Raw genomic sequence first — 12424 nt, 5'->3', positions numbered from 1 at the left:
CCAGGAACTCTGCAGCAGTTAGGACCCTAAGAGTGGGGTGAGCGAAGAATAATCGAGCCTAAATTGTCTAATATTTTCTGTTAGTGCATGCATAATTATTATTTGAGCATGCTAGATTCAAGATTGGATGATTGAGAATACATGTTCGAGACTTTACTATTTTGGGGAAGATCTAGGACTATTTTGGAGGGACAAGGATCTATACATACAATTATCTTTCTAGCATGATGGGTTACTTTTTGAAACGGTTAGAAAGCATAGTAGAGATTTTGATGTTGTGGAGAAGGTATAGAACTGTTTTTGCGAACTCATGGAGCATGTTATTGTCGATGTGCGTATCACGTTGCTTATTGAGAAAGAGTATGTATGTTGGGAAAACGCCTCAACTAAGAAAGCAAGTAAAAAATGCACTGGTGATAGGTTGATTGAAGTTTTGAGTTTAATCGTTTCGTCACAACCTCAAAGAGTTAGGAAAAAACCTATTGGAGGCGTTATGGGCTGATACTACCTATCGGCACCCTCTTGAGGCAATGGCCTAAGCCTCAATGATTCTATTTCATACTTGTATAGCTTGTAAAGCGAAGTGAGTAGAGAACTTATCGCTTGATTATGTTAGCAGGTACACCAGGCACGTCGAGTAGACTTTGAGCGACAAGATTCAAAACTCGAGGCGTATTGATACCTTGGCGACGAGCGACAAGTATGGCGGCATTCCAGGCAAATCCTTGCCTGGAAGCCAAATTTAGACCGCATGCTTTTCAGGATCGTAAGATCCTATGTTGTGTTTGTGATGGATGTATGTGTTATAAGTGCTTATTGCAACATGAATGTATGTATGTGATGTCATATGCATGCTAGCAATTAATTGCTTAGGACAATTAGGCGGGGTATCGAGTCGAGTATCTCCTCGACCCCGATTGTGCACTAGAAACCATCATAGAATGATATTTGCATAGGACAACTACGAGCCAATTACGGATCGAGACTACTCTCTGTGGTTTGACTAAGTTTTGTAAGATGTGATTGATATGTTTAATTGATGTAAATGTTGTAATATTTTTCGTGTGCATTGTCGTTGGCATGATACAATTGAATGAATTTGAAGGGAAGATGTACCCATAAAGTTATGACAGCTAGCTAAGAGTATTGACTATATGTGGAGCCCTTGTGTGGAGGCGTTTAGAGGCATGGGTGCACTCGTGAAGTGGACCAACCTCATGTGCTAGCCGGTTATTTTGTGAATGTTTTTCAGAATGATAAGTTAAGAAAGAATAATAGATGAGAGGCCAGTGAGTTATGACAATGTAGTTGGGAGATGTCCCACCCTCGCCACTGGTTTTGCCTGTTTGGAGCGTAGGTGCTGCAAGGCCCCAGGATATCGTTGTGTGATGTACTTGGAGCGTTGGGCTAACGCATTCCCAACTGGGTGTCTTAGGAAAGGTTGAACAACTCTCTTTGGAATTCACACATCCATGGATGATTGTTCTACCACTGCAGCGTGAATGGATCCGTATCTTTTCGTGCCACCACGAGTGTTGTCTCCTGGCTGTAGGTCGCTCGTGGTGTGCACATGCCTATGTTTGCACCTATAAGAACTGTCAATTCACTAAAGCTAATGTAAATGAAATGATTGTAAATGAAGTGAATGTGAACGATGTGAATATGTATGAAGTGCATGTGACAATCCGAGTGTGTTAATTGTGGTCATTAAGTGATCCCTACATGTTGTAGAATATGTGAGGGGCTGCAATGACAACTTATACGACTTCAGGCTACTATCATGAGGCGATAGTGTTTATGTTTTTCGTATATGTTACATCTCAGATTTGAGCCCTTACCTTAAAGGATTAGGGATTTATCTAGTTTCTTGCCATACTGCCAAGGTTATGCCTTCTGTTGCAGATTGAGAGAGATGAGAGAGATGTTGAGGAAAGGAGAGAACGAGAGAGAGAGAGAGCCAAAAGAACCAGTTCATTAACGTAACCCTAATCTCTTTTAAAAGAGATTAGGGCTGGATGTAAACACTTTACAAAAACAGTCCAAAAATTATAAGAAAATGTTTAAAGACATCTTCTCTAACTTTCTAATATTTCAGAAATACTTTTTAACACTCCCCTTCAAGCTGGAGCATATATATCAATCATGCTCAGCTTGTTTCAACATCTCAAGAAATCGCCTATCAGAAGAGCCTTGGTGAGGATATCAGTTGTCTGATCTTTTGAGGAGACATGAAATGTGCTAACAATTCCTCCTTGAACTAAGTCTCGAATATACTGGCAATCCACTTCAATGTGTGTTGAATATTGGACAAAGAAGGGGACGAGAGAGAGAGAGAGAGAGAGAGGAAAACACTTTCTTGCTTATTCACGTGACCCTAATCTCATATTAAAAGAGATTATATTAAAAGAGATTAGGGTTGGCAACATAACAATTACAAAATCAGTCCACTAAATATAAGAAAATATTTAAAGAACTACTATTCAACTTTTTAATATTGCAGAAACACTCTTTAACAATGTGTTTAGTCCTTTCATGAAAGACAGGATTGTTAGCAATATATGTAGCTGCCTTGTTGTCACAATACATCTTCATTGGGAGATTCACTGAAATACCCAACTCCAAAAGTAGTGATCTAACCCACAACATTTCAGCCGCAGTTTGAGCCATAGCCCTATATTCCGACTCAGCACTAGAACGAGCCACCACGTTCTGCTTCTTGCTCCTTCAGGAAATAAGATTACCTCCCACAAAGACACAAAAACCTGTAGTAGACTTCCAGTCATCTACAGACCCTGCATAATCAGCACCACTATACGCTTCGATGTCAACACATTCTCTGATACACAACTTCATAAATTTTTCTTCACAGCAGCAGAAAATCAGATCCGATAAACAGATTTGAGCAACAGATATTTTTCATGGCAACAGAAACTCAGACCTGATACATCCTGATCAGATCCACCATCCTCTTCCACGGTAGCAACTTCATCAACGTTTCTCCATGTCTTCGACGGCAACAGCAACACAAGGGTGCTAATCACGTTTCTACATGTTAAACGTGATTAGCCCCTTTTACCAAACAGAATACTTGCTTTTCTTGAAATCAGCATAAAAATATAGGTGTGAACCCTAGCTTGGAGGAAGAGGCAAGAGATGAAGGAAGGAACGTGAAACCCTAGATAGCACAGTCCTAGATCTAGGGCTCTGATACCATGTTGCAGATTGAGAGAGACGAGAGAGATGTTGAGAAAAGGAGAGAACGAGAGAGAGAGAGAGAGAGCCAAAAGAACCTGTTCATTAACGTAACCCTAATCTCTTTTAAAAGAGATTAGGGAAGGCTGTAAACACTTTACAAAAACAGTCCAACACTTATAAGAAAATGTTTAAAGACATCTGCTCTAACTAGGGCTGCACAACGAGTCGAACCAACTCGGGCTCGACTCGAACTCGCTCGGCCAAACTCGACTCGAGCTCGACTCGTTTATAAACGAGCCGAGCTCGAGTTTAAACTTATACTCGAAACATTAAACGAGTTGAGCTCAGAGTTGTAAGAACTCGACTCGTTTATGTTCGGCTCGGCTCGATTACTGAATATGAACCGGTTCACCGAGACACCAAAACCGATTCACCGATTTAGGTTAAATTTTTGTTTTCACTTTTTACATTTTCGTTTGGACTTCTTCGTTTGTCTCTCCCATTTCTACCGCGGCCGGAAGAGAGAAAGAAGGGAAGGGTTTCCCTCATCACTGCCGTCCTCCCTCCTCCCTCTATTGCATCTAGAGAAGACGGGCATCACAGCCCTTAACCTCCTCTTCTTTCTCCATCACGTTGGAGAAGAGGGGCGTTCTCCGTCGCGTTGGAGAAGAGGGGCGTCACAAAGTGGAGACGGAGGTCGCCGGAAGACAGATGAAGAGGAGGATTTAGCCACCCAGCGAGCGGCACAAAGGAAAAAAAAGGGGCAAAACCCCTTTTTCCTTCTTCCTTGCCCTTCCGCTCTCTCTCTCTCACAAACTCGATCTATGCTGAGTTACCTTGCCGTTCACTTGTGATTGTTGCTTTTCTTTTAGTGATTTTAGGGCTTCCTCATTGGAGACGGCGTTGGGGGAAGCCTGATAGTTGAAGAGTGGGTGGGTAGGGTGAAGGTTTTTGCGCGTGGTCGCCGGAGGGAAGATGGCGTCGGCCGTGGAGAAGGATCTGGAGGAACAGCTCGTCGAAGCTGGGAATAAACCCTGGAAGCCACCAGCTGAGCTCGACGAGCTTCGTTGCCTGCCGCAGCGGGATGGCCTTCTTTGTGGTCGCTGGCTGCGGCGTCAGTTATTCCCGCCGCCGTTGCCGTGGCCGTTCTCTCTTCGTGTCCCTCCTGCCACCCACGGAAATGTGGGTTGGTTCCTTTTATTCTAAGCGAGTTAACCGAGTCGAGTTCGAGCTCGACTCTGTACAAAAGAGTCGAGCTCGAGTTTGTGTCAAGGAGCTCGACTCGAGTTCGAGCTCTATGAGCCGAGTCGAGCTCGAGCTGGGCAAGCTCGAGCTCGACTTGGCTCGTGTGCAGCCCTAGCTCGAACTTTCTAATATTTCAGAAATACTCTTTAACACCTTCTATTGTTTACTTTTTCAGGTTTTGACAGACCCGGGGTAGCAGGATGATCAGATGGCTCAACTCACATCCTATTGGGGAGATTTTGGGTCTATTGTAGTGTCGGTGTGTCATGCTTTGGGTCTCATTGATGTCGTGTTTTGTTAGACATCAATGTTGTTTTGAAGCATTTTTGTCATGTGTATCGCTGAAAAATATAAAGTGATTTTGTATGAACTGAAATTTACTACATAATAAAAAGTTTGCTCCATTGTCTTTGATGTGCATAGCTCCTTTCCTTTTGAATCGTTGTGTTATCGCACCTCCACATTTTATGTTTTAAAAAAAAATATATATTTGGAGGTAAAAAAGTTGGGGTGTGACAATAACTCCTGGTTCATGGAATTATCTCTTTTTGCATGAAGCAAATCCTTGCTAAAATGATGAAAGAATTGCCTCAGCATGACCAGCAACATTATGACCATGCGATGCCAAAGATCATCAAAGAATAGAATCCCCATGGTTGGATTCTAATTAATTTGAAATAACATAATTGTTGTTGAGGCTAGGAGGATGGTTAAATTAAAAGAATGCATCTATTAGCCATAAAGACTATGCATAACAAATATCTATCAGGTATCTGCATACATAACATAAAGTGGTGACAAAATCAAGTCCAAGTCAAGGAGTAGATGGGACCATGAAAAATGTATAAACACCCAATATGATAAGGTAACACTATTACCAATAGTAATCACATTTACGAACAAGACCACTTACAATATTCATATTGTTGTGTCTCTCGCAAAGTAGCCTCATGCTGCTCACGATGGCCCACTTCTAATTCTCGTACCTTAATCATATCGAAATCAAAATACATAACATCATAAGAATAAGACAATTTTAGTAAATAAATAATATGTAATTCTACCTGAAAAACAGAAGGTTAGTATTGTCAAAAATGGAAAATTCATTTCTCTACTTTAATCACCAACTTCGTCACAAGTTTGACCACTCACAAATTTATACATTGGCATATGTTATGAGGATAATAAAAGCGTCCAGTATATTGGATAACGAAGGTAGGTCGACCAACTTAACCTCTTTTCTCCCTCGGCCTCAATGTAGAATCACAAAGCAGTTGAAAGTGATGCCAACAATATAGGTTCGAAAAGCAAAATTATGCAGCCACAACATAGTTCATAGTTTATATGTACATGGATCTATCTAATTGGAATAGTAAATACTTGTTAGGTTGAAGACATAGGAAGAGAAGTGGGTCACTGAATAAATAATATGATGAACATTTTGTCTCAAGAAAAGATGTAATGTGATTGGAAAGGTCAACAGATGAGCAAATTGATTGACCAACAATAAAAAATGTGGAAAATTTTAAGAGATTGCAGAAGATTTTTAACAAAGTCAAAGGATTACAATGGAATTTGAGGCTCCCAACGCAAATTTATATTTATACCATCTCAATTTTACTCCCAATGTTGAACAAGGTGGTGAGTAAAGAACTAAGGTGTAGGCTTTGTTTAAAAATTCATTCACAACATTTGTAAGAGATGCCAGTTAGAACCTTTTTTTTCTGATTGCTTCAGAAGCAACAAAATCTATGAGAATCTTTAAATCGGTTAGATGTCCTAGGAAAGTCCCATAAGCAAAGCTGCAAAAACTGAATGGTCCAACAACAAAAGCAAAATGCCGGCTCTATCCTCCACTAAACCACAAACACCATCGCATTTCTTTTTAAGATTCTCTTGAGAGACAATGTCATCGCAAGGAACTAACCAAACAAGAGCACTATGGATGAAATCCTCCATAAACCACATTGAGCAGCAACTAGGTTGATATGCTTTGCCACTTTAGACAAATTTTCCAAATTGATATTGTTATGAGTTTCAAATTTCTACAGCCCTGATTATTGTTATAATTATTAATGGCTTCATTCCCCACACACAAGGACATGTTTCTGTAAATCAAGCCTGAACTTAATGATAGAAACACTTCAAGAATCACACTCTTGAAGATACCAGCCACTCCAAGGAATCACAAAAGGAGAAACCACAAATTAGAGGTGAAAAACTTGTATTCTGTTAAATATTTTTGACTGTCAGTTAGAGCCTTAGAGGTTTCCTACAATATTAGGAAGTTGAAGTGTATCTTTTAAAGTTATCTTATTTTGTTTGGACTGATAGTGTAATTCCTGTTACTGCCAGCCCCAATCTCTTTTAACTCTGAGATTAGGGTAAAGTTAATTAAGTTTTTTTGTTTTCTCTCTCTGATCGTAACATGGTATAAAAAACGAGGGTTCTCTAACGCCGGCAGCCAAGGCGACTCCTTTCCTTTCGTCTCTCCTCATCTTCTTCCTCTTAATCCACCAGCAGGGAGGCGGTAAGAAAATAGGACCTGGTTGTGCTGCGTGGAGGAGGACCTGATCACGCCTATGTGGACAGTGTGATCAGATCCTCAAGTGGATCGTATGCAGCAGAGTTGATCCGCTAATCGTGGGAATGAAACTTGTTCATGGATGCTATTTGGAGTAGCTTTTCGTGGAACAACCTATGTTGTGCATTGAGGAGAAGTATAACAGTCATCAGTACCCAGTTGATAGTCGTATGTGGACCAACTGAAGTTGGGAGTAGCAGCAGTCATCGGCTGTCTTCTCTGTTTCTATTGTTCAGAATTGGTCAGGTCACGTGATTTATGGATTCTTTGTTGCCTAGTTTGTGATATTCTTATGATTTTTTGTGGTCAGTAGAGATATATTTCACTAGGCCTGGGCATTGGGCCGGGCCGGCCTGGCTCAGCCCGGTCGGGACCGAGTCCGGGCCGGGCCCGACCCAACACCCAGGCCTAGTGAAATATATCTCTACTGACCACGAAAAATCATAGATAGGCCGGCCCGGGTCAACCCAGCCCGACCCGATTCGGCCAGTTTAGGATTAAAAAATATTTTTTTAAAATTTTTTTGTTTTAATAACATATATTTATTATTAACAACTATATTTTATATTTAAAAATTTATATTTTATAATTAAAAAATTATTTTTTTTTAAACAGGCAGAGACCCGGGCTATTGGGCCTGGCCCGGCCCGACACCCACCCTTATATTTCACTATCGTGGTTGACTGTTGCATCACTTTTGAGAGACGGGGAGAGTTCAAGGTATACAAACTCAAAAAGGCTATTTGTGGACTTAAACAAAGTCTCCATGCATGGTTCCATAAGCTAACAGAAGTGGTATCTAAGTGTGGATTTCAAAGATCCTAGCTTGGTCACTCATTGTTCATCGAGCGAGGCACATCCGGTACAGTGATATTGATTGTGCATATTGATGACATTGTTTTCGCTACTGAATGTAACTAAGAAATAACTCAAAGGAATTCCTACAAAAACACTTTATCACAAAAGATTTTGGTCAACTTCATTATTTTCTTGATATTGAAGTGGCTCGTAGTAGTAAAGGGGTTGTAGTGTCTCAAAGAAAATATGTTGTTGATCTTTTGTAGGAAACAGGTTCGTTGGAAGCCAAACCTACCACACTTCATATGAATCTATGAGTTCATATTCATAATGATGAATCAGAGGTTGTTGACTCTAGATCATACAGATCTCTTGATAGAGAAACTTTTATATTTGACTCATTCGGCCTGACATTAGTTATGCTATGAATAAGCTAAGTCCATTCATGGAAAAACCTCGAAAGGTTCATTGTAAGGCTGCATTAATGGTGGTGAGATACTTAAAATCAGCCCTGAGAAATGGATTATGGTTCAAAAAGGGAGAATGTATTCACATAAAAGCCTCTAGTGATGCTGATTATGCAGGATATGTGGATGACAGGAAGTCTACTACAGGCTTTTATGTTATTGCTAGAGGTAATCTTATTACTTGGAGGAGCAAAAAGCAGAATGTAGTTGCCCGATCTGGTGCTGAATCTGAATATAGAGTTATGGCCCAAACTACAGTTGAAATGTCATGGACCAGATCAGTGCTTTTAGATTGGGCATGTCAGTAAACCTCTCAATGACGATGTATTGTGATAACAGGGCAACCACCTGTATTGCCAACAACCCTGTTTTCCATGAGAGGACGAAACACATTGAAGTGGATTGTCATTATGTTCGAGACTTGGTATAAGGAGTAATTAGTACTATTCATGTCTCATCTGAAGATCAGGCAGCTAATATTTTTACCAAGGCTTTTCCCATAGACGATTTCTTGAGAGGATGTAACAAATTGTGCATGATTGATATCTATGCTCCAGCTTCAGGGAGAGTGTTAAATATCTTTGACTGTCGTTTAGAGCAATGTTATCTGTATCGTACGATACAGACGCATATCGTACGATACGTATCGTATAAGTTAAGAAAACCTATACGATACACTATTTAAATACGATACGCGTATGTATCGTACGTATCGTGCGATACGGTGACCGTATCGCACGATACATGCGATACACCCCCGTATCGCACGATACGGGGGTGAAATTAAAAAACCCCCCGAGGCCCCTTTTTATGCGTCTTATTTTGAAACAGACGCTCCTCTCTCTCTCTTTTCTTGTTTCTCAACGCTGCTAGAGACGTGGGAGGGAGAGATTTTCTCCATTGCATCAAGATTTGCCGGTGAAGAAGCTTCCTTTCTCGTTGTGGGGAGTCTTGGGACGGTGGGAAGTTTGGAGAAAGAGGGTTTTTTGGATTTTAACACCAAGAAGGTAAGAAATAAGTCATTTTTGCCGTTGAATCGTTCATTTGTCTTATTTCCTACATTTATTTGTATGTTTTTACTTGTTTTGTGAAGATATAATGTCGGATCCTACATGGCAGTGGTGTACAAGGGTGAATCCCAAAGATAGATTAAGAGTTAAATGCAATTATTGTAAGCAAATCATATCAGGAGGGATCTCTCGCTTTAAACACCATATTGCCGGTACACACAGTGATGTGGCTCAATGCAATGGCTCCCAAGAAAACCATTGCCAGCGTATGTAAAGCACCAGTGTCAGGAGCTTCTTGATGCAGTGAAAGCAAGTAGGATTGAAAAGGAAATGGAAGATGCAGAGGAAGGATATGGGGACCCACATGAAGAGGAAGAAAGTGAAGGTGAAGATGTTCAGCTTGAAGAAGAAGATGTTGGTGTCAGTTTGGGAACAGCTAAAGGGAAAGGCATCATGCGTGGAGGTGGTTCTTCTGCAACTGCAACCAGAAAAAGAAGAGGTGCAAATATAAGTTCAGTTTCACGAGGACGTGGCAGGAGTCATAGTGGTCGTACTGGTGGTGGTAGAGTACCTACTATGAGGTCAAGCAATATGTCTGGTTCGATCAAGGATTTTTTTCCCAATTATATTACTGCTGGTGCTCAGCCTGAGATTCGTATAGCCATGCAATCAAAAGATATTGTTGAAGCAGCAGATGAAACCATAGGAAGGTGGTTCTATGATGCATCCATTCCCTTCAATGCAGCAAACTCTTATCATTATCAGCCTATAGCAAATGCGATTGCTAGTGTAGGGCGAGGATATAAAATGCCCTCTTTTGATAAATTGCGAGGTAAAATTCTCAACAATATAGTTAGAGATGTGAAGATATATTGTGATGAACTAAAATTGAGTTGGAAAGCTACAGGATGCAGTGTAATGGCAGATGGGTGGACAGACATCAAGAACAGAATATTGGTAAGCTTCCTTGTATATTGCCCTCTTGGTACTATGTTCTTAAAATCTGTTGATTTGTCTGATACTCCTAAGACTACTGATGTGTTGTTTGAAATTTTTGATAAAGTAATAGAAGAAGTTGGGCCTGAAAATGTCGTACAATTTATCACTGATAATGCAGCAAATTATAAAGCTACAGGTGAAATGTTAGCAGCACGATATGGGACATTTTATTGGAGTCCATGTGCTGCTCACTGTGTAAATCTTATGCTTCAGGATCTTGGTGAAAGAGATGATATGAAGTTGACAGTTCATAGATGCCAAGAAATCACGAAGTTTATTTATAATCATGCTTATGTCTTGAATTTGATGAGGAAATTCACAAATGGGGCTGAATTGATTCGACCTGCACAAACACGATTTGCTACAAATGTTTTGACTATGCAGGGTATAGTCAAGCAAAGAACTTCTCTCAGGCAGATGTTTTCAAGTGATGATTGGGCTGTATATCCACATGCCTATAAAAGAAAGGCAACGACAGTTGTGGATACCATCTTCGATGCTGACTTTTGGGTATCATGTGTGCACTTATTGAAGATTTGTGTACCTCTAGTGAAAGTCCTCAGATTAGTTGATAGTGAAGATAGACCTTCTATTGGATATTTATATGAGTCTATGAACAGAGCCAAGGAGGCCATTAGAGATAATATGAAGGGGAAAAAGAAGTTGTACATGCCTATATGGAAGATTATAGATGAAAGGTGGTCAGGACAACTTCATCGCCCACTTTATGCAACAGCCTACTACCCAAACCCTGCTATTAGATATCTTCCCACTTTTAAGAAGGACAGAGAGGTCGAGTATGGCATGTTGGATTATATTGATGTGTTAGTAAGTGATAGTAAAGAACAAGACGCCATCCATATGTCGATCAACAAATATGATACGGCTTTTGGTACCATGGCGAGAGACACAGCAGTTCGATGCAGGACAACTATGCGTCCAGGTATTGGAAAAAGAGACTTTATACTTTGTTTTTTGTTGTTTAGTTTTTATTCTACCTTCTCACATATTTATTCTGACAACATTTTTACTTTCCATCTGTTATTAGATTTGTGGTGGAAAAGGTTTGGGCCTAATTGCCCAGAATTAAGGAAGCTTGCAATTAGAAATTAGAATCCTCAACCAAACATGTAGTGCAACTGGATGTGAAAGAAATTGGAGTGTATTTCAACACATCCACAGTAAGAAGAGGAACAGGCTGGAACATAAAAGGTTGAATGACCTTGTTTACGTTCGTTACAATATGAAGTTGAGACAAAGGTAAACATTTGTTATACAAAATAGCAAATTCTAATATATATTTTAATCTCTAACAATTTGTAAAATTTTTCTCTTGTTAGGCAACTACAAACAACATCTATGAGGAAGCATCACAATCAATATGATCCTATCTTCATTGACCATTTTGATATATTAGATTCTTGGGTTGAAGAAGAATCATCTGCAATACTTGATGAGGACGATCTTGATTTTTTGAACGTTGAAGGAGCAGCAGAGATTATTGATGAAGGAGAGGCTGGGGGAGAGCAATGGAATGTTGGTGACATTCCATTTGCAACAGAGGGGATAGAAGAAGCAGTTAATGAAGAAAATGAAGATGATGAAGAATGAAGATGATGATGCAAATGACGATTGACGATGCTTTTTGTTTTGAGTTTTGAAAACTATGTCAATATGTTCTGAGTTTTGACTTTTGAACTTATGAATTGTGATGTAACTGAATACTCTTAGGTTGCTTAGTATGTTATTTTGTTTTTTGAATGTTTGATTTCTTATTTTGGAATGTCTTGTTCATATGCATACTTCACAGGTCATACTTCATATACATGAATGATGAATGTTCCTTTAAATACATTTTTCTTGAATTTTTCTGATTTTTACTAGTTTTTTCGGATTTTTTTTAGAATTTTTCTGATTTTTTTCTATTTTTTATAAATTTTTAATATTTTTTACAAATTAAAAAATTAATTTTACGATACGTTACGATACATTTACGATACGTTACGATACGGCGTATAGGTCGGCCCAACCGATACACGATACGATACGGCAGTGATAACATTGGTTTAGAGTATTTTTCTGCAATATTAGGAAGTTGGAGTGTATGTTTTTTTAAGTTATCTTAT

General features: G+C 39.6%; 1 protein-coding gene across 2 annotated transcripts in view; it reads right to left on the bottom strand.

Moving 5' to 3' along the window:
* The window catches only part of LOC116248057 (structural maintenance of chromosomes protein 5), a 66028-nt gene that overhangs the window by 7847 nt on the left and 45757 nt on the right, over positions 1 to 12424 (bottom strand). For both annotated transcript variants that reach the window (XR_004170955.2, XM_031620633.2), the window contains exon 20: positions 5354 to 5426. Coding sequence is in view for 1 of the 2 variants with exons in the window: in XM_031620633.2 (XP_031476493.1) it covers positions 5354 to 5426 (73 nt within the window). In the remaining variant the exon portion in view is untranslated. The remainder of the gene's footprint in view (positions 1 to 5353; positions 5427 to 12424) is intronic.

This window comes from Nymphaea colorata, chromosome 2 (assembly GCF_008831285.2).
Source record: "Nymphaea colorata isolate Beijing-Zhang1983 chromosome 2, ASM883128v2, whole genome shotgun sequence".
NCBI lineage: Eukaryota > Viridiplantae > Streptophyta > Magnoliopsida > Nymphaeales > Nymphaeaceae > Nymphaea > Nymphaea colorata.
Note: the sequence above shows the minus strand (reverse complement) of the source record. Positions and strands in the feature narration are given on the sequence as shown.